The sequence below is a fragment of the Oncorhynchus masou genome, chromosome 24 (genome assembly GCF_036934945.1).
Source record: "Oncorhynchus masou masou isolate Uvic2021 chromosome 24, UVic_Omas_1.1, whole genome shotgun sequence".
Taxonomy (NCBI): domain Eukaryota; kingdom Metazoa; phylum Chordata; class Actinopteri; order Salmoniformes; family Salmonidae; genus Oncorhynchus; species Oncorhynchus masou.
Genome location: NC_088235.1, coordinates 3313164 through 3334336, shown reverse-complemented (window position 1 = coordinate 3334336; position 21173 = coordinate 3313164). Strand labels below are relative to the sequence as shown.

Genomic DNA, 21173 nt, shown 5'->3' with positions numbered 1-21173 from the left:
CTCTACCAGCTGAGTCACACATACAATGTCCACAATCCTAGCGTTTCAATCGCCATGCTCTACCAGCTGAGTCACACATACAATGTCCACAATCCTAGCGTTTCAATCGCCATGCTCTACCAGCTGAGTCACACATACAATGCCCACAATCCTAGCGTTTCAATCGCCATGCTCTACCAGCTGAGTCACACATACAATGCCCACAATCCTAGCGTTTCAATCGCCATGCTCTACCAGCTGAGTCACACATACAATGTCCACAATCCTAGCGTTTCAATCGCCATGCTCTACCAGCTGAATCACACATACAATGTCCACAATCCTAGCGTTTCAATCGCCATGCTCTACCAGCTGAGTCACACATACAATGTCCACAATCCTAGCGTTTCAATCTCCATGCTCTACCAGCTGAGTCACACATACAATGCCCACAATCCTAGCGTTTCAATCGCCATGCTCTACCAACTGAGTCACACATACAATGTCCACAATCCTAGCGTTTCAATCGCCATGCTCTACCAGCTGAGTCACACATACAATGCCCACAATCCTAGCGTTTCAATCGCCATGCTCTACCAGCTGAGTCACACATACAATGTCCACAATCCTAGCGTTTCAATCGCCATGCTCTACCAGCTGAGTCACACATACAATGTCCACAATCCTAGCGTTTCAATCGCCATGCTCTACCAGCTGAGTCACACATACAATGCCCACAATCCTAGCGTTTCAATCGCCATGCTCTACCAGCTGAGTCACATATACAATGTCCACAATCCTAGCGTTTCAATCGCCATGCTCTACCAGCTGAGTCACACATACAATGCCAACAATCCTAGCGTTTCAATCGCCTTGCTCTACCAGCTGAGTCACACATACAATGTCCACAATCCTAGCGTTTCAATCGCCATGCTCTACCAGCTGAGTCACACATACAATGCCAACAATCCTAGCGTTTCAATCGCCTTGCTCTACCAGCTGAGTCACACATACAATGTCCACAATCCTAGCGTTTCAATCGCCATGCTCTACCAGCTGAGTCACACATACAATGCCCACAATCCTAGCGTTTCAATCGCCATGCTCTACCAGCTGAGTCACACATACAATGTCCACAATCCTAGCGTTTCAATCACCATGCTTTACCAGCTGAGTCACACATACAGGACAATGTATATATGATATATGACGCTCCTCTAAGTGAAACTACAGGTGTCATATTGAGTTGTGTTTTGATCAAACTACAGGTGTCATATTGAGTTGTGTTTTGATCAAACTACAGGTGTCATATTGAGTTGTGTTTTGATCAAACTACAGGTGTCATATTGAGTTGTGTTTTGATCAAACTACAGGTGTCATATTGAAGTTGTGTTTTGATCAAACTACAGGTGTCCTATTGAAGTTGTGTTTTGATCAAACTACAGGTGTCATATTGAGTTGTGTTTTGATCAAATATGGAGCGATGATGTTTTAGAGCCCTCAGAGCACCAGCAATGAGAAAGCTCTCGTTACCAACAAATATACACCTTTCTCCTTATTGAAAAACCTCTCGCAAATATTGATAAGCCATATTTGTTTGATGTAACGTTTTACAGCTTTCAGAGTCTCTGAGAGCAGCCAGCCAGCCAGCCAGCCAGTCAGCCAGCCAGCCAGTCAGCCAGCCAGTCAGCCAGCCAGCCAGCCAGTCAGCCAGTCAGCCAGCCAGCCAGCCAGTCAGTCAGCCAGCCAGCCAGACAGACAGTCAGCCAGCCAGCCAGCCAGGCAGTCAGCCAGTCAGCCAGCCAGCCAGTCAGCCAGTCAGCCAGCCAGCCAGGCAGCCAGCCAGCCAGGCAGTCAGCCAGCCAACCAGCCAGGCAGTCAGCCAGTCAGCCAGCCAGGCAGTCAGCCAGCCAGCCAGCCAGCCAGCCAGCCAGCCAGGCAGTCAGCCAGTCAGCCAGCCAGCCAGGCAGTCAGCCAGCCAGCAAGCCAGGCAGGCAGTCAGCCAGACAGCCAGCCAGCCAGCCAGTCAGACAGTCAGCCAGCCAGCCAGCCAGGCAGTCAGCCAGTCAGCCAGCCAGCCAGTCAGTCAGCCAGCCAGTCAGCCAGTCAGCCAGCCAGGCAGCCAGCCAGTCAGCCAGTCAGCCAGCCAGTCAGCCAGCCAGTCAGCCAGCCAGCCAGCCAGCAAGCCAGCCAGTAACACTCTCCTACAGTTATCTCTACCCCAGCCTCTGTGGGAAGACAAACTCAAAGTTAGCAGAACACATCTAAATACACACACCACTTGAAACTACCTCGTTCCACACACAAACCCCGTCATTTCCCCATACTCTCCCCATCGCTCCCTCCACTGGCGGAGAGAGAGAGAGAAGAAAAACAACTTTAAAAAGTTAATTGAATTCTGGGGCCTAGTCCTTCCCTGTGCATATACATGAGCGTTAATATAGAAGGTAAGGAGGTCTGCTTTTTCAAGATGGTGTAATCGTTTCCCCATCAGTTTTCCCCTCCTCCTCTCTATTTAAAAGTAAAGTATTAAGAGACGTAGTCTCCCTTCTACAACGAGTGGGAGTGGGGAAGCAGATACATGCAAATGAGGTAGAGGGGGGAGGAGGGGTGAGGGAGGGCAGGGGGACGGGTGTTTGTCTCCTGATAAGGGTGTCTGTATTCCCCTCCTGGGCGAGAGAGGGAGAGAGGAAGAGAAGGGGGAGTGAGAGGGAGAGAGGAAGAGATGGGGGGAGTGAGAGGGAGAGAGGAAGAGATGGGGGAGAGAGAGGGAGAGAGGAAGAGATGGGGGAGAGAGAAGGAGAGAGGAAGAGATGGGGGGAGAAAGAAGGAGAGAGGAAGAGATGGGGAGAAAGAGAAGGAGAGAGGAAGAGATGGGGGGAGAGAAGGAGAGAGGAAGAGATGGGGGGAGAGAAGGAGAGAGGAAGAGATGGGGAGAGAGAAGGAGAGAGGAAGAGATGGGGGGAGAGAGAAGGAGAGAGGAAGAGATGGGGGGAGAGAGAAGGAGGGAGAGAGGAAGAGATGGGGAGAAAGAGAAGGAGAGAGGAAGAGATGGGGGGAGAGAAGGAGAGAGGAAGAGATGGGGAGAGAGAAGGGGAGAGAGGAAGAGATGGGGAGAGAGAGAAGGGGAGAGAGGAAGAGATGGGGAGAGAGAGAAGGGGAGAGAGGAAGAGATGGGGAGAGAGAAGGAGGGAGAGGAAGAGATGGGGGAGAGAGGAAGAGATGGGGAGAGAGAAGGAGAGAGAGGAAGAGATGGGGGAGAGAGAAGGGGAGAGAGGAAGAGATGGGGAGAGAGAAGGGGAGAGAGGAAGAGATGGGGGAGAGAGAAAGAGAGAGAGGAAGAGATGGGGGAGAGAGAAGGGGAGAGAGGAAGAGATGGGGAGAGAGAGAAGGGGAGAGAGGAAGAGATGGGGAGAGAGAAGGGGAGAGAGGAAGAGATGAGGAGTGAGAAGGAGAGAGAGGAAGAGATGGGGGAGAGAGAAAGAGAGAGAGGAAGAGATGGGGGAGAGAGAAGGGGAGAGAGGAAGAGATGGGGAGAGAGAGAAGGGGAGAGAGGAAGAGATGGGGAGAGAGAAGGAGAGAGAGGAAGAGATGGGGAGAGAGAGAAGGGGAGAGAGGAAGAGATGGGGAGAGAGAAGGGGAGAGAGGAAGAGATGGGGAGAGAAATTTGACCCCAATAACTACCGTGGAATATGCGTCAACAGTAACCTTGGGAAAATCCTCTGCATTATCATTAACAGCAGACTCGTGCACTTCCTCAATGAAAACAATGTACTGAGCAAATGTCAAATTGGCTTTTTACCAAATTACCGTACAACAGACCATGTATTCACCCTGCACACCCTAATTGACAACCAAACAAACCAAAACAAAGGCAAAGTCTTCTCATGCTTTGTTGATTTCAAAAAAGCCTTCGACTCAATTTGGCATGAGGGTCTGCTATACAAACTGATGGAAAGTGGTGTTGGGGGAAAAACATACGACATCATAAAATCCATGTACACAAACAACAAGTGTGCGGTTAAAATTGGCAAAAAACACACACATTTCTTCACACAGGGTCGTGGGGTTAGACAGGGATGCAGCTTAAGCCCCACCCTCTTCAACATATATATCAACGAACTGGCGCGGGCACTAGAAAAGTCTGCAGCACCCGGCCTCACCCTACTAGAATCTGAAGTCAAATGTCTGCTGTTTGCTGATGATCTGGTGCTTCTGTCACCAACCAAGGAGGGCCTACAGCAGCACCTAGATCTTATGCACAGATTCTGTCAGACCTGGGCCCTGACAGTAAATCTCAGTAAGACCAAAATAATGGTGTTCCAAAAAAGGTCCAGTCACCAGGACCACAAATACAAATTCCATCTAGACACTGTTGCCCTAGAGCACACAAAAAACTATACATACCTTGGCCTAAACATCAGCGCCACAGGTAACTTCCACAAAGCTGTGAACGATCTGAGAGACAAGGCAAGAAGGGCATTCTATGCCATCAAAAGGAACATAAATTTCAACATACCAATTAGGATTTGGCTAAAAATACTTGAATCAGTCATAGAGCCCATTGCCCTTTATGGTTGTGAGGTCTGGGGTCCGCTCACCAACCAAGACTTTACAAAATGGGACAAACACCAAATTGAGACTCTGCACGCAGAATTCTGCAAAAATATCCTCCGTGTACAACGTAGAACACCAAATAGTGCATGCAGAGCAGAATTAGGCCGATACCCACTAATTATCAAAATCCAGAAAAGAGCTGTTAAATTCTATAACCACCTAAAAGGAAGCGATTCCCAAACCTTCCACAACAAAGCCATCACCTACAGAGAGATGAACCTGGAGAAGAGTCCCCTAAGCAAGCTGGTCCTGGGGCTCTGTTCACAAACACACCCTACAGAGCCCCATGACAGCAGCACAATTAGACCCAACCAAATCATGAGAAAACAAAAAGATAATTACTTGACACACTGGAAAGAATTAACAAAAAAACAGAGCAAACTAGAATGCTATTTGGCCCTACACAGAGAGTACACAGCGGCAGAATACCTGACCACTGTGACTGACCCAAAATTAAGGAAAGCTTTGACTATGTACAGACTCAGCGAGCATAGCCTTGCTATTGAGAAAGGCCGACGTAGGCAGACATGGCTCTCAAGAGAAGACAGGCTATGTGCTCACTGCCCACAAAATGAGGTGGAAACTGAGCTGCACTTCCTAACCTCCTGCCCAATGTATGACCATATTAGAGAGACATATTTCCCTCAGATTACACAGATCCACAAAGAATTCGAAAACAAATCCAATTTTGAAAACTCCCATATCTACTGGGTGAAATTCCACAGTGTGCCATCAGAGCAGCAAGATTTGTGACCTGTTGCCACGAGAAAAGGGCAACCAGTGAAGAACACGCACCATTGTAAATACAACACATATCGATGCTTATTTATTTTATCTTGTGTCCTTTACCATTTGCACATTGTAAAAACACTGTATATATATATATATAATATGACATTTGTAATGTCTTTATTGTTTTGAAACTTCTGTATGTGTGATGTCTACTGTTAATTTTTATTGTTTATTTCACTTTATATATTATATACCTTACTTGCTTTGGCAATGTTAACACATGTTTCCCATGCCAATAAAGCCCCTTGAATTGAATTGAATTGAATTGAATTGAGAGGAAGAGATGGGGAGAGAGAAGGAGAGAGAGAGTACATTGTAAAAACACTGTATATATATATAATATGACATTTGTAATGTCTTTATTGTTTTGAAACTTCTGTATGTGTGATGTCTACTGTTATTTTTTATTGTTTATTTCACTTTATATATTATCTACCTTACTTGCTTTGGCAATGTTAACACATGTTACCCATGCCAATAAAGCCCCTTGAATTGAATTGAATTGAATTGAGAGGAAGAGATGGGGAGAGAGGAAGAGATGGGGAGAGAGGAAGAGATGGGGAGAGAGAAAGAGAGAGGGAGAGATGGGGAGAGAGAACGAGAGAGGAAGAGATGAGGGGAGAGAGAAGGAGAGAGAGGAAGAGATGGGGAGAGAGAAGGAGAGAGAGGAAGAGATGGGGAGAGAGAGAAGGAGAGCGAGGAAGAGATGGGGGAGAGAGAAGGAGAGAGAGAGGAAGAGATGGGGGGAGAGAAGGAGAGAGAGGGGAAAAGATGGGGAGAGAGAAGGAGAGAGGAAGAGATGGGGAGAGAGAGAAGGAGAGCGAGGAAGAGATGGGGGAGAGAGAAGGAGAGAGAGAGGAAGAGATGGGGGAGAGAAGGAGAGAGAGGGGAAGAGATGGGGAGAGAGAAGGAGAAAGGAAGAGATGGGGGGAGAGAGAAGGAGAGTGAGGAAGAGATGGGGAGAGAGAGAAGGAGAGCGAGGAAGAGATGGGGGAGAGAGAAGGAGAGAGAGAGGAAGAGATGGGGGGAGAGAGAGAGGAAGAGATGGGGAGAGAGAAGGAGAGAGGAAGAGATGGGGGAGAGAGAAGGAGAGCGAGGAAGAGATGGGGAGAGAGAGAAGGAGAGCGAGGAAGAGATGGGGGAGAGAGAAAGAGAGATAGGAAGAGATGGGGAGAGAGAAGGAGAGAGAAGAGGTGGGGGGAGAGAGAGGAGAGTGAGGAAGAGATGGGGAGAGAGAAGGAGAGAGAGAGGAAGAGATGGGGAGAGAGAAGGAGAGAGAGAGGAAGAGATGGGGGGATAGAAGGAGAGAGAGAGGAAGAGATGGGGAGAGAGAAAGAGAGAGAGGAAGAGATGGGGAGAGAGAATGAGAGAGAGAGGAAGAGATGGGGGGAGAGAGAAGGAGAGAGAGGAAGAGATGGGGGGAGAGAAGGGGAGAGAGAAAGAGAGAGAGGAAGAGATGGGGGAGAGAGAAGGAGAGAGAGGAAGAGATGGGGAGAGAGAGGGAGAGATGGGGAGTGAGAAGGGTTAAGAGGAAGAGATGGGGGGAGAGAGAAGTGGAGAGAGGAAGAGATGGGGAGAGAGAGGGAGAGATGGGGGAGTGAGAAGGGGTAAGAGGAAGAGATGGGGGAGAGAGAGAAGGAGAGCGAGGAAGAGATGGGGGAGAGAGAAGGAGAGAGAGGAAGAGATGGGGGAGAGAAGGAGAGAGAGGGGGGAAAAGATGGGGAGAGAGAAGGAGAGAGGAAGAGATGGGGAGAGAGAGAAGGAGAGCGAGGAAGAGATGGGGGAGAGAGAAGGAGAGAGAGAGGAAGAGATGGGGGGAGAGAAGGAGAGAGAGGGGAAGAGATGGGGAGAGAGAAGGAGAAAGGAAGAGATGGGGGAGAGAGAGAAGGAGAGTGAGGAAGAGATGGGGAGAGAGAGAAGGAGAGCGAGGAAGAGATGGGGGAGAGAGAAGGAGAGAGAGAGGAAGAGATGGGGGAGAGGAGAGAGAGAGGAAGAGATGGGGAGAGAGAAGGAGAGAGGAAGAGATGGGGGAGAGAGAAGGAGAGCGAGGAAGAGATGGGGAGAGAGAGAAGGAGAGCGAGGAAGAGATGGGGGAGAGAGAAAGAGATAGGAAGAGATGGGGAGAGAGAAGGAGAGAGGAAGAGGTGGGGGGAGAGAGAAGGAGAGTGAGGAAGAGATGGGGAGAGAGAAGGAGAGAGGAAGAGATGGGGGGAGAGAAGGAGAGAGAGAGGAAGAGATGGGGAGAGAGAAGGAGAGAGAGAGGAAGAGATGGGGGGATAGAAGGAGAGAGAGAGGAAGAGATGGGGAGAGAGAAAGAAGAGAGAAAGAGATGGGGAGAGAGAATGAGAGAGAGAGGAAGAGATGGGGGGAGAGAGAAGGAGAGAGAGGAAGAGATGGGGGAGAGAAGGGGAGAGAGAAAGAGAGAGAGGAAGAGATGGGGGAGAGAGAAGGAGAGAGGAAAGAGATGGGGAGAGAGAAGGAGAGAGAGAGAAGAGATGGGGGGATAGAAGGAGAGAGAGAGAGGAAGAGATGGGGAGAGAGAAAGAGAGAGAGGAAGAGATGGGGAGAGAGAATGAGAGAGAGAGGAAGAGATGGGGGGAGAGAGAAGGAGAGAGAGGAAGAAATGGGGGAGAGAAGGGGAGAGAGAAAGAGAGAGAGGAAGAGATGGGGGAGAGAGAAGGAGAGAGAGGAAGAGATGGGGAGAGAGAGGGAGAGATGGGGAGTGAGAAGGGTTAAGAGGAAGAGATGGGGGGAGAGAGAAGTGGAGAGAGGAAGAGATGGGGGGAGAGAAGGAGAGAGGAAGAGATGGGGGGAGAAGGAGAGAGAGAGGAAGAGATGGGGAGAGAGAAGGAGAGAGAGAGAAGAGATGGGGGGATAGAAGGAGAGAGAGAGGAAGAGATGTGGAGAGAGAAAGAGAGAGAGAAGAGATGGGGAGAGAGAATGAGAGAGAGAGGAAGAGATGGGGGGAGAGAGAGAAGAGAGAGAGGAAGAGATGGGGGGAGAGAAGGGGAGAGAGAAGAGAGAGGAAGAGATGGGGGAGAGAGAAGGAGAGAGAGGAAGAGATGGGGAGAGAGAGGGAGAGATGGGGAGTGAGAAGGGTTAAGAGGAAGAGATGGGGGGAGAGAGAAGTGGAGAGAGGAAGAGATGGGGAGAGAGAGGGAGAGATGGGGAGTGAGAAGGGGTAAGAGGAAGAGATGGGGCAGAGAGAAGGAGAGAGAGGAAGAGATGGGGAGAGAGAGGGAGAGATGGGGAGTGAGAAGGGGTAAGAGGAAGAGATGGGGGGAGAGAGACGTAGAGAGGAAGAGATGGGGGAGAGAGAAAGAGAGAGAGGAAGAGATGGGGGAGAGAGAAGGAGAGAGAGGAAGAGACGGGGAGAGAGAAGGAGAGAGAGAGGAATAGATGGGGAGAGAGAGAAGGAGAGAGAGGAAGAGATGGGGAGAGAGAGGAGAGAGGAAGAGATGGGGGAGAGAGAAAGAGAGAGAGGAAGAGATGGGGGAGAGAGAAGGAGAGAGAGGAAGAGATGGGGGGAGAGAAGGGGAGAGAGGAAGAGATGGGGAGAGAGAGAGAAGGAGAGAGAGGAAGAGATGGGGGAGAGAGAGAAGGAGAGAAAGAGGAAGAGATGGGGGAGAGAGAGAGAAGGGGAGAGAGGAAGAGATGGGGAGAGAGAAGGAGAGAGGAAGAGATGGGGAGAGAGAGAAGGAGAGAGAGGAAGAGATGGGGCAGAGAGAGAAGGAGAGAGAGAAAGAGGAAGAGATGTGGGAGAGAGAGAAGGAGAGAGAGAAAGAGGAAGAGATGGGGGAGAGAGAGAAGGAGAGAGAGAGAGAGAGGACGAGATGGGGCAGAGAGAAGGGGAGAGATGAAGAGATGGGGGGAGAGAGAAGGATAGAGAGGAAGAGATGGGGAGAGAGAGAAAGAGAGAGAGAAAGATTCATGGGTAGAGAGAGAGAGAGTAGAGAGAGATGAGAAGAGAGAAAGATGAATGAGTAGAGAGAGAGAGTAGAGAGAGAGAGATGAGAAGAGAGAAAGATGAATGAGTAGAGAGAGAGAGAGTAGAGAGAGATGAGAAGAGAGAAAGATGAATGAGTAGAGAGAGAGAGAGTAGAGAGAGAGATGAGAAGAGAGAAAGATGAATGAGTAGAGAGAGAGAGAGAGAGAGAGAGATGAGAAGAGAGAAAGATGAATGAGTAGAGAGAGAGAGAGAGTAGAGAGAGAGAGATGAGAAGAGAGAAAGATGAATGAGTAGAGAGAGAGAGAGTAGAGAGAGAGAGATGAGAAGAGAGAAAGATGAATGAGTAGAGAGAGAGAGAGTAGAGAGAGAGAGAGATGAGAAGAGAGAAAGTTGAATGAGCAGAGAGAGAGAGAGTAGAGAGAGAGATGAGAAGAGAGAAAGATGAATGAGTAGAGAGAGAGAGAGTAGAGAGAGAGAGATGAGAAGAGAGAAAGATGAATGAGTAGAGAGAGAGAGAGAGTAGAGAGAGAGAGATGAGAAGAGAGAAAGATGAATGAGCAGAGAGAGAGAGAGTAGAGAGAGAGAGATGAGAAGAGAGAAAGATGAATGAGTAGAGAGAGAGAGAGTCAGGTTGACTGACAGACTGACTAGCTAAGAATTATTACATGGAAACTGGTCATCGTGGTATGATGGTGATTAGGTTCCTAATGGTGCCACTCTGGGGTGGACGTTTGGACTGGGGAGAACACACACACACACACACACACACACACACATGTGCCCGCTCAACCAGTCCCCACTTCCTCTCAACCCCCTAAATACCACACTTGACCTGTTCTTCAACCTATTCCAACACAACCCCACTACAACATCACCCACCCCAAATGATCTCACTTCTCCTGAACTCCCTTCTGCCTCAACATAGTACAATATAACCCACCAAAATACTATCACCTACGGCTTGTTATAATGTTAGTCGTTTCTGCATGAGGTTTGTGTTGTGAGGGCAGTGATTTGAAAGGACTTACATTCAGAGAAATCCTGTTTGTCAGTGTAGTAGTGGTGCTCTGATGGGACGGCTGCAAGAAAGAGGACAGTACAGGAGGTCAAAAACAACGAGGTACACTGTTCTACTGTTCCACTGTTCTACTGTTCTACTGTTCCACTGTTCTACTGTTCTACTGTTCTACTGTTCTACTGTTCCACTGTTTTACTGTTCTACTGTTATACTGTTCCACTGTTCCACTGTTCTACTGTTCCACTGTTATACTGTTCTACTGTTCTACTGTTCCACTGTTCCACTGTTCCACTGTTCTACTGTTCCACTGTTCTACTGTTCTACTGTTCCACTGTTCTACTGTTCCACTGTTCCACTGTTCCACTGTTATACTGTTCCACTGTTCCACTGTTCTACTGTTCCACTGTTCTACTGTTCTACTGTTCTACTGTTCTACTGTTCCACTGTTCCACTGTTCCACTGTTCTACTGTTCTACTGTTCCACTGTTCTACTGTTCCACTGTTCCACTGTTCCACTGTTATACTGTTCCACTGTTCCACTGTTCTACTGTTCCACTGTTCCACTGTTCCACTGTTCTACTGTTCCACTGTTCCACTGTTCCACTGTTCCACTGTTCTACTGTTCTACTGTTCCACTGTTCTACTGTTCCACTGTTCCACTGTTCTACTGTTCTACTGTTCTACTGTTCCACTGTTCCACTGTTCCACTGTTCTACTGTTCCACTGTTCTACTGTTCCACTGTTCCACTGTTATACTGTTCCACTGTTCCACTGTTCTACTGTTCCACTGTTCCACTGTTCTACTGTTCCACTGTTCCACTGTTCCACTGTTCTACTGTTCCACTGTTCTACTGTTCTACTGTTCCACTGTTCTACTGTTATACTGTTCTACTGTTCTACTGTTCTACTGTTCCACTGTTCCACTGTTCTACTGTTCCACTGTTCTACTGTTCTACTGTTCCACTGTTCCACTGTTCTACTGTTCCACTGTTCTACTGTTCTACTGTTCCACTGTTCCACTGTTCTACTGTTCTACTGTTCCACTGTTCTACTGTTCCACTGTTCCACTGTTATACTGTTCCACTGTTCCACTGTTCCACTGTTCCACTGTTCCACTGTTCTACTGTTCCACTGTTCCACTGTTCCACTGTTCCACTGTTCCACTGTTCTACTGTTCCACTGTTCTACTGTTATACTGTTCTACTGTTCTACTGTTCCACTGTTCCACTGTTCCACTGTTCCACTGTTCCACTGTTATACTGTTATACTGTTATACTGTTCCACTGTTCCACTGTTCCACTGTTCTACTGTTCCACTGTTCCACTGTTCCACTGTTCCACTGTTCCACTGTTATACTGTTCCACTGTTCCACTGTTCTACTGTTCCACTGTTCCACTGTTCTACTGTTCTACTGTTCCACTGTTCCACTGTTCCACTGTTCTACTGTTCCACTGTTCTACTGTTCTACTGTTCTACTGTTCCACTGTTATACTGTTATACTGTTCTACTGTTCTACTGTTCCACTGTTCCACTGTTCTACTGTTCTACTGTTCCACTGTTCTACTGTTCTACTGTTATACTGTTATACTGTTCTACTGTTCTACTGTTCCACTGTTCTACTGTTCCACTGTTCCACTGTTCTACTGTTCTACTGTTCCACTGTTCTACTGTTCTACTGTTCTACTGTTCTACTGTTCCACTGTTCTACTGTTCTACTGTTCTACTGTTCCACTGTTCTACTGTTCTACTGTTCTACTGTTCCACTGTTCCACTGTTATACTGTTATACTGTTCTACTGTTCCACTGTTCTACTGTTATACTGTTATACTGTTATACTGTTCTACTGTTACACTGTTCTACTGTTCTACTGTTCTACTGTTCCACTGTTCTACTGTTCTACTGTTCCACTGTTATACTGTTCTACTGTTCTACTGTTCTACTGTTCCACTGTTCTACTGTTATACTGTTCTACTGTTCTACTGTTCCACTGTTCTACTGTTCTACTGTTACACTGTTCTACTGTTCTACTGTTCCACTGTTCCACTGTTCCACTGTTCCACTGTTCTACTGTATTACTGTTCCACTGTTCCACTGTTCTACTGTTCCACTGTTCCACTGTTCTACTGTTCTACTGTTCCACTGTTCCACTGTTCTACTGTTCCACTGTTCTGCTGTTCCGCTGTTCTACTGTTCCGCTGTTCTACTGTTCTGCTGTTCTACTGTTCTACTGTTTCAGGTGTATGCTGTGTACGTGTCAGTATTGTCTATGTGCCAAGAAAGGGTTAGTGTGTGTGTGTGTGTGTGTGTGTGTGTGTGTGTGTGTGTGTGTGTGTGTGTGTGTGTGTTTCCAGGTGGGACAGGAGCAGCAAGCCAGTGCTAAACAGTGCCCCTCCAATCTGACCAGTCGACAGCCTAGCCCAAGCCTCCTCACTCAGCCGCCGGGAGCAGGAAAGTGGCCTGTCTGGTAGGATCTGGTAGGCCCCGCTGGCAGTTTAGCCCACTTCCAGGATTAGTGGCCCCTAATCAGATAAGAGGCTGAGAGGACACCCAGACACAGCCACCTGCTTCAGGGCAGAGTAGGAGTAGCCCCTAGTTCCCCACACGCTGATCCAAGGTCAGTTTAGTGGTTTCGCCCCCCTACAGTTAAGGTCAGGGGGGAGCTGATCCTAGAGCTGAGGGTCAGTGCGGGGAGGAGGAGCTGATTCCCAGATCTGAGGGGCGGGGAGTGGGAGCTGATCCTAGATCTGTGCCTAAGGGGTGAGGGACAGGAAGGGGGGGGGTCCCTTAGTAATTCTAATGAGCCTGGGACTCCCTCTTGTGGAAAGAACGGTGTCTTACATTTGAGGTTGATATCAGTGTGTGTGTGTGTGTGTGTGTGTGTGTGTGTGTGTGTGTGTGTGTGTGTGTGTGTGTGTGTGTGTGTGTGTTAATAGAGGCTATTATCAATTTGCACAGCTTAAATTAGCCGACGCGATGTGGTACTCTCTGCTCTGCTCTCTCTCTCCTTTGTTCTCCCTCCTCTCTTCTCCTCCACTGAGATATCAAGACATCCTTCTGTAATCCTCCAAATGAAATGGCTTTGAGCAAGAGCATCATCTCACTGAAGATGGACAAGAGACGTGCAGCTGCTCAACATGCAGACGTGTGTGTGTGTGTGTGTGTGTGTGTGTGTGTGTGTGTGTGTGTGTGTGTGTGTGTGTGTGTGTGCTTGTGTGTGTGTGGTGGAAGTAGGAACATATACATTTTAAACATATTTACCTGGCTCTCCTTTGTCATAGTACTGATGGGTGCCAATATCTGTATCTGTGTGCAGAGAGAGAAAGAACGAGAGAGAGAGATGGAAGGAGAGAGAGAAAGAGATGGATAGAGAGAGAGAGACGCAGAGAGAGAGAGAAATCACCGGTCTGTCAGAAAAATGGACAGATCAGCAATTTCTCACCACGGGATAAACAATCACTATCAGCTAGTGTCCTGTCCCTTCTGCCTGCACTCCGTTCCAGATAACGAGGGAGGGAGGGAGGCTGGAAGGAGAGAGGGAGGAGGGAGGAGAGAGGGGGAATAGAAGAGGAGGGAGAGGGAGGGAGGGATAGAGGAGGAAGAGGGAGGGAGGGATAGAGGAGGAAGGAGGGAGGGCGAGAGGAGGGAGGGCTAGAGGAGGGAGGGATAGAGGAGGAAGGGATAGAGGAGGAAGGAGGGAAGGCTAGAGGAGGGAGGGATAGAGGAGGAAGGGATAGAGGAGGAAGGAGGGAGGGCTAGAGGAGGGAGGGATAGAGGAGGAAGGATGGAGGGAATATAGGAGGATGGAGGGAGAGAGGGAGGGGAATAGAAGAGGAGGGAGGGAGGGAGGCATAGAGGAAGGGAGGGAGGCATAGAGGGAAGGAGGGGAATAGAAGAGGAGGGATAGAGGGATAGAGGAGGGAGGGAGGGAGGGAGGGAGGGAGACTAGGGAGGGAGGGAGGGGAATAGAAGAGGATAGAGGGATAGAGGAGGGAGGGAGGGAGAGAGGGAGACTAGGGAGGGAGGGGAATAGAAGAGGAGGGAGGGAGGGAGGGAGGGAGGGAGGGAGGGAGGGAGGGAGGGAGGGAGGGAGGGAGGGAGGGAGGGAGGGAGGGAGGGAGGGAGGGAGGGAGGGGGACTAGCGGGATAAAATACTGATGAAGAGAGAAGCCTCTGTAACCCCTCTTCACCTCCAGGACAGACTTCATCCCACACATGCCTAGTTGCACCTAATCAACACACACACACCTCTACCCCTAAACTGCTGAGACTAGACTTTCATTGGGTGTTATTAGCGACGGCCCAAACTCCAGGCCAGGCCAGGATTCTCACAGCACATCACTATTTTATCACGTCCTCTCTTCTGCTGCTGCTGAGGCGTGTGTGTGTGTGTGTGTGTGTGTGTGTGTCTCCTGCTCCTTAGAACAGGTCACACTAATAAAGGGGGAGCGCTGACACACACACAGACACACACACAGACACACACACACACACACACACACACACACACACACACACACACACACACACACACACACACACACACACACACACACACACACACACACACACACACACACACACACACATTTGTATCAACAGTCTCATACAGTCATATTCCTTTCATAGTATTTCCATCTGTCCTGTTTGATATGTATCCTCCAGACAGGTAACTAGGATTTTGGGCGGATGTATACTGTACAGACAGGGGTTGGCAGGGAGCGTCACGCCTCACCACCCCAAGCCACCATCCCGATATATCCCTCCACCCAACGTTTGCTCTGATAGCAAAAAACACTAAGTCAGAAACAAACTAATATAACCACGACACACACACCTGTCACACACACACACACACACACACACACACACACACACACACACACACACACACACACACACACACACACACACACACACACACACACACACACACACACACACACCTGTCACACACAAACACACACACACACGGTTTGGCCTCAGAGACACTATCTCCGCCTGAAGCTTACCAGACTGGAACAGAAGAGACTGAAGGGAAGCTAAACAAGGAAAATAACATTTATTTCTCTCTCTGTGACTGAAAAGATGAACAGATAGGTGTGGAGAGACAGACAGCAACTGTCAACCCCCGACTCAAAACTTAGGCCCCACCCACAAGGTCATAAAGGTCAGGGGTTGGTTGGCGGTCATCGTAAGCCTAGAGCATAGACGGCAGTTGAACAGTAAAAGTCTGATTCACAATTGAGATGATTGGTTCATTCAGAACGTGTTACATTATTAATATACAGTATCTAATATCAGCAGACGCTTTTATCCAAAGCTCCTTACAGTCATGTCTGCATACCTTTTACATATGAGGGGCCCCAGAGGGAATTGAACCCATGACCCTAGCGTAGAAAGAGCAATGCTCTACCAACTGAGCTAGAGGACCATTAAATTTTATCAATGGGAGACTGGCTCAAGTCAATGGGAGACTGGCTCACGTCAATGGGAGACTGGCTCACGTCAATGGGAGACTGGCTCACGTCAATGGGAGACTGGCTCACGTCAATGGGAGACTGGCTCACGTCAATGGGAGACTGGCTCACGTCAATGGGAGACTGGCTCACGTCAATGGGAGACTGGCTCACGTCAATGGGAGACTGGCTCACGTCAATGGGAGACTGGCTCACGTCAATGGGAGACTGGCTCACGTCAATGGGAGACTGGCTCACGTCAATGGGAGACTGGCTCACGTCAATGGGAGACTGGCTCACGTCAATGGGAGACTGGCTCACGTCAATGGGAGACAGGCTCACGTCAATGGGAGACTGGCTCACGTCAATGGGAGACTGGCTCACGTCAATGGGAGACAGGCTCACGTCAATGGGAGACAGACAGGCTCACGTCAATGGGAGACAGACAGGCTCACGTCAATGGGAGACAGACAGGCTCACGTCAATGGGAGACAGACAGGCTCACGTCAATGGGAGACAGACAGGCTCACGTCAATGGGAGACAGGCTCACGTCAATGGGAGACTGGCTCACGTCAATGGGAGACTGGCTCACGTTAATGGGAGACTGGCTCACGTCAATGGGAGACTGGCTCACGTCAATGGGAGACTGGCTCACGTCAATGGGAGACTGGCTCACGTCAATGGGAGACAGACAGGCTCACGTCAATGGGAGACTGGCTCACGTCAATGGGAGACAGACAGGCTCACGTTAATGGGAGACAGACTGGCTCACGTCAATGGGAGACAGACAGGCTCACGCCAATGGGAGACAGACAGGCTCACGTCAATGGGAGACAGACAGACTCACGTCAATGGGAGACAGTATACACTACCGTTCAAAAGTTTGGGGTCATTTAGAAATGTCCTTGTTTTTGAAAGAAAAGCATTTTTTTTGTCCATTAAAATAACATCAAATTGATCAGAAATACAGTGTAGACATTGTTAATGTTGTAAATCACTATTGTAGCTGGAAACGGCAGATTTTTAATGGAATATCTACATTGGCGTACAGAGGCCCATTATCAGCAACCATCACTCCTGTGTTCCAATGGCACGTTGTGTTAGCTAATCCAAGTTTATCATTTTAAAAGGCTAATTGATCATTAGAAAACCCTTTTGCAATTATGTTAGTACAGCTGAAAACTGTTCTGATTAAAGAAGCAATAAAACTGGCCTTCTTTAGACTAGTTGAGTATCTGGAGCATCAGCATTTGTGAGTTCAATTACAGGCTCAAAATGTCCAGAAACAAAGACCGAAGATCTCGAACGCTCTGGCCTACTCCCTTCACAGAACAGTGCAAACTGTCTCTAACCAGAATAGAAAGAGGAGTGGGAGGCCCCGGTGCACAACTGAGCAAGAGGACAAGTACATTAGAGAGTCTAGTTTGAGAAACAGACGCCTCACAAGTCCTCAACTGGCAGCTTCATTAAATAGCACCCTGCAAAACACCAGTCCCAACGTGGGGCGGCAGGGTAGCCCAGAGTTCCTCTGTCCAGTCTCAACATGAACAGTGAAGAGGAGACTCCGGGATGCTGGCCTTCTAAGTAGGAAATTTTTAAGTGACCCCAAACTTTTGAAAGGTAGTGTATGTCAATGGGAGACCAACACATGTCAATGGGAGACCGACACATGTCAATGGGAGACAGACAGACACATGTCAATGGGAGACCAACACATGTCAATGGGAGACAGACAGACACGTCAATGGGAGACAGACAGACACATGTCAATGGGAGACCGACAGACACATGTCAATGGGAGACAGACAGACACATGTCAATGGGAGACAGACAGACACATGTCAATGGGAGACAGACAGATACATGTCAATGGGAGACAGACAGACACATGTCAATGGGAGACAGACAGACACATGTTAATGGGAGACAGACAGACACATGTCAATGGGAGACAGACAGACACATGTCAATGGGAGACAGACAGACACATGTCAATGGGAGACAGACAGACACATGTCAATGGGAGACAGACAGACACATGTCAATGGGAGACAGACAGACACATGTCAATGGGAGACAGACAGACACATGTCAATGGGAGACAGACAGACACATGTCAATGGGAGACAGACAGATACATGTCAATGGGAGACAGACAGACACATGTCAATGGGAGACAGACAGACACATGTCAATGGGAGACCGACACATGTCAATGGGAGACCGACACATGTCAATGGGAGACAGACAGACACATGTCAATGGGAGACAGACAGACACATGTCAATGGGAGACAGACACATGTTAACGGGAGACAGACAGACACATGTCAATGGGAGACCGACACATGTCAATGGGAGACCGACAGACACGTGTCAATGGGAGACAGACAGACACATGTCAATGGGAGACAGACAGACACATGTCAATGGGAGACAGACAGACACATGTCAATGGGAGACAGACAGACACATGTCAATGGGAAAATATGAGTTAATTGGATAGAACCAGAAGAGTCTTAAATGTATTTGATCAGAAAGAATTGACATTAAATAAATAAATAAAATAATGAATTTGAAGAATTGAAGAGCTCTGTATATTTGTTATTTAATAGGATCTCTATGTAGAGATGAGAGAGAGAAGCAGATGTATAGATAGATCATGTAGAAATGTGTCCTTTAACCTTCCACTTGTAGTGAGCTGCTGGAGGACCAACAGTGAAGCTGTCTCTAAAACAGACATACAAACCTCTGACTTGTAGTGAGCTGCTGGAGGACCAACAGTGAAGCTCGGCCAGGCAGAACGCCATCTGACGGAGGAGGGGAACCCGAGACTGCAGAGAGAGGAGGGGAAAGGAGGGAACGAAATCAGGAGAAAAAGGGCAGACAAAACAACATGACAGATTCACCTGTAGTGGTGATGAACACGGGGGGGAGGTTACATAGAGGGTGCTCAGGGTCTCTCTCACACACACACACACAAAGTGAACTCTAAGAAGGCCCTGCAATAGTACACACACACACACACACACACAAAGTGAACTCTAAGAAGGCCCTTCCTATAGTAGACTCACACGCACACACACAAAGTGAACTCTAAAAAGGCCCTGCTATAGTACACACACACACACACACACACACACACACACACACACACACACACACACGTGAACTCTAAGAAGGCCCTGCAATAGTACACACACACACACACACAAAGTGAACTCTAAGAAGGCCCTTCCTATAGTAGACTCACACGCACACACACAAAGTGAACTCTAAAAAGGCCCTGCTATAGTACACACACACACACACACACACACACACACACACACACACACACACGTGAACTCTAAGAAGGCCCTGCAATAGTACACACACACACACACACAAAGTGAACTCTAAGAAGGCCCTTCCTATAGTAGACTCACACGCACACACACAAAGTGAACTCTAAAAAGGCCCTGCTATAGTACACACACACACACACACACACACACACACACACACGTGAACTCTAAGAAGGCCCTGCTATAGTACACCCATCATAGGTAGTGGGGGGCAGGTAGCCTGTCGGTTAGAGAGGAAGGTCCTTAGTTTGAATCCCCGAGCCGACCAGGTGAAACATCTGTCAATGTGCCCTTGAGCAAGGCACTTAACCTTCATTGCTCCTGGGTCAACGTTGATAATATCTGACCCGGGCTGACCCACTCTCTGCTGGGATATGCAAAAACAAATTCTAACATTTACATTAGTGAAATATACGCACACAGCAAATTATTATGTATTAGTGATGAAGAACCTATCATTCCACCCACATCACTGTCTGTTGATGAAGAGGACAAATCTCTCTCCCCACATCATCTCTCTCTCTCTCTTTTCCTCCCTTGCTCCATCCCTCTCTCATCCATGACCAGGTTACTGCTGAGGGTGGACTCTCTTCCTTTCCCTCCCTCCTCCCTCCCTCCCTCCCTCCCTCCCTCCCTCCCTCCCTCCCTCCCTCCCTCCCTCCCTCCCTCCCTCCATAATGCTGAGAGTGGACTCTCTCTTCCTTTCCCTCCCTCCCTCCCTCCCTCCCTCCCTCCCTCCCTCCCTCCCTCCCTCCCTCCCTCCTCTCTCCCCTCCCTCCCTCCCTCCCTACATAATGCTGAGAGTGGACTCTCTCTTCCTTTCCCTCCCTCCCTCCCTCCCTCCCTCCCTCCCTCCCTCCCTCCCTCCCTCCCTCCCTCCCTCCCTCCTCCATAATGCTGAGAGTGGACTCTCCCTCCCTCCCTCCCTCCCCTCCCTCCCTCCCTCCCTCCCTCCCTCCCTCCCTCCCTCCCTCCATCCCTCCATAATGCTGAGGATGGACTCTCCTTACCTTTCTCTTTCTCTCCTGATCCCTCCCTCCCTCCCTCCCTCCCCCTCCCTCCCTCCCTCCCTCCCTCCCTCCCTCCCTCCCTCCCTCCCTCCCTCCCTCCCTCCCTCCCTCCCTCCCTCCATAATGCTGAGGATGGACTCTCCTTCCCTTTCTCTTTCTCTCCTGATCCCTCCCTCCCTCGCTCCCTAACTCCCTCCCTCCCTCCATCTCTCTCGCTCCATATTTCTGAGGCTGAACTCTCTCTTATCTCTGTCCCTTGCTCCTGCTGTGGGGAAATAAACTCTCACTCCACCACTCACCTCCAACACACACACACAACACTCACACACAACACACACACACACACACACACACACACACACACAACACACACACCTCCCTACAAAATAATAAACAGATAAACATGGCGCCACTGAAACGCTGGGGTAGCAGCACTGCTGTATCACTGGAACTAGTTTACAGACATAAGAGGATTCTTTGTGTGTGTGTGTGTGTGTGTGTGTGTGTGTGTGTGTGTGTGTGTGTGTGTGTGTGTGTGTGTGTGTGTTTGCGTCCGCGTTCACGTGTGTCCATAAGAGGATTCCTTTATCCCATAATAACCTGCTTCAACTGGAAGTCAGCCCTTTTCTGAAGGGAAACCAATATGGCCATGAAGTGAGGAAAAGGAAATCTGTCATTTAGCAAAGAGAGATAGCTGGGCGACTGGGCGTTACAGTTCAGGGGTCACATCAGAGACAGTAGTGTGGGTATACCGGAGCTACCAAAAGGTTTCTGTAGGAACGGCATGTTTTCCTGGGTATCAATACGTTTGGATTGTTGGATTAGAGAACACTGGGATGCACTCTGTGTCTCCGTATCCAGTCCACACTCTGTGTCTCCGTGTTCAGTCCACACTCTGTGTCTCCGCGTCCAGTCCACACTCTGTGTCTCCGCGTCCAGTCCACACTCTGTCTCCGTGTCTCCGCGTCCAGTCCACACTCTGTGTCTCCGTGTTCAGTCCACACT

The 21173-nt window shown here is 48.9% G+C and overlaps 1 protein-coding gene across 1 annotated transcript in view; it reads right to left on the bottom strand.

The window, feature by feature from the left end:
* Positions 1 to 21173, bottom strand: part of LOC135511796 (WD repeat-containing and planar cell polarity effector protein fritz homolog) — a 185825-nt gene that overhangs the window by 109931 nt on the left and 54721 nt on the right. The window contains 3 exon segments of the mRNA XM_064933259.1: positions 10366 to 10416; positions 13614 to 13658; positions 18561 to 18645. Coding sequence (XP_064789331.1) covers positions 10366 to 10416; positions 13614 to 13658; positions 18561 to 18621 — 157 coding nt within the window. The 5' untranslated portion in view covers positions 18622 to 18645.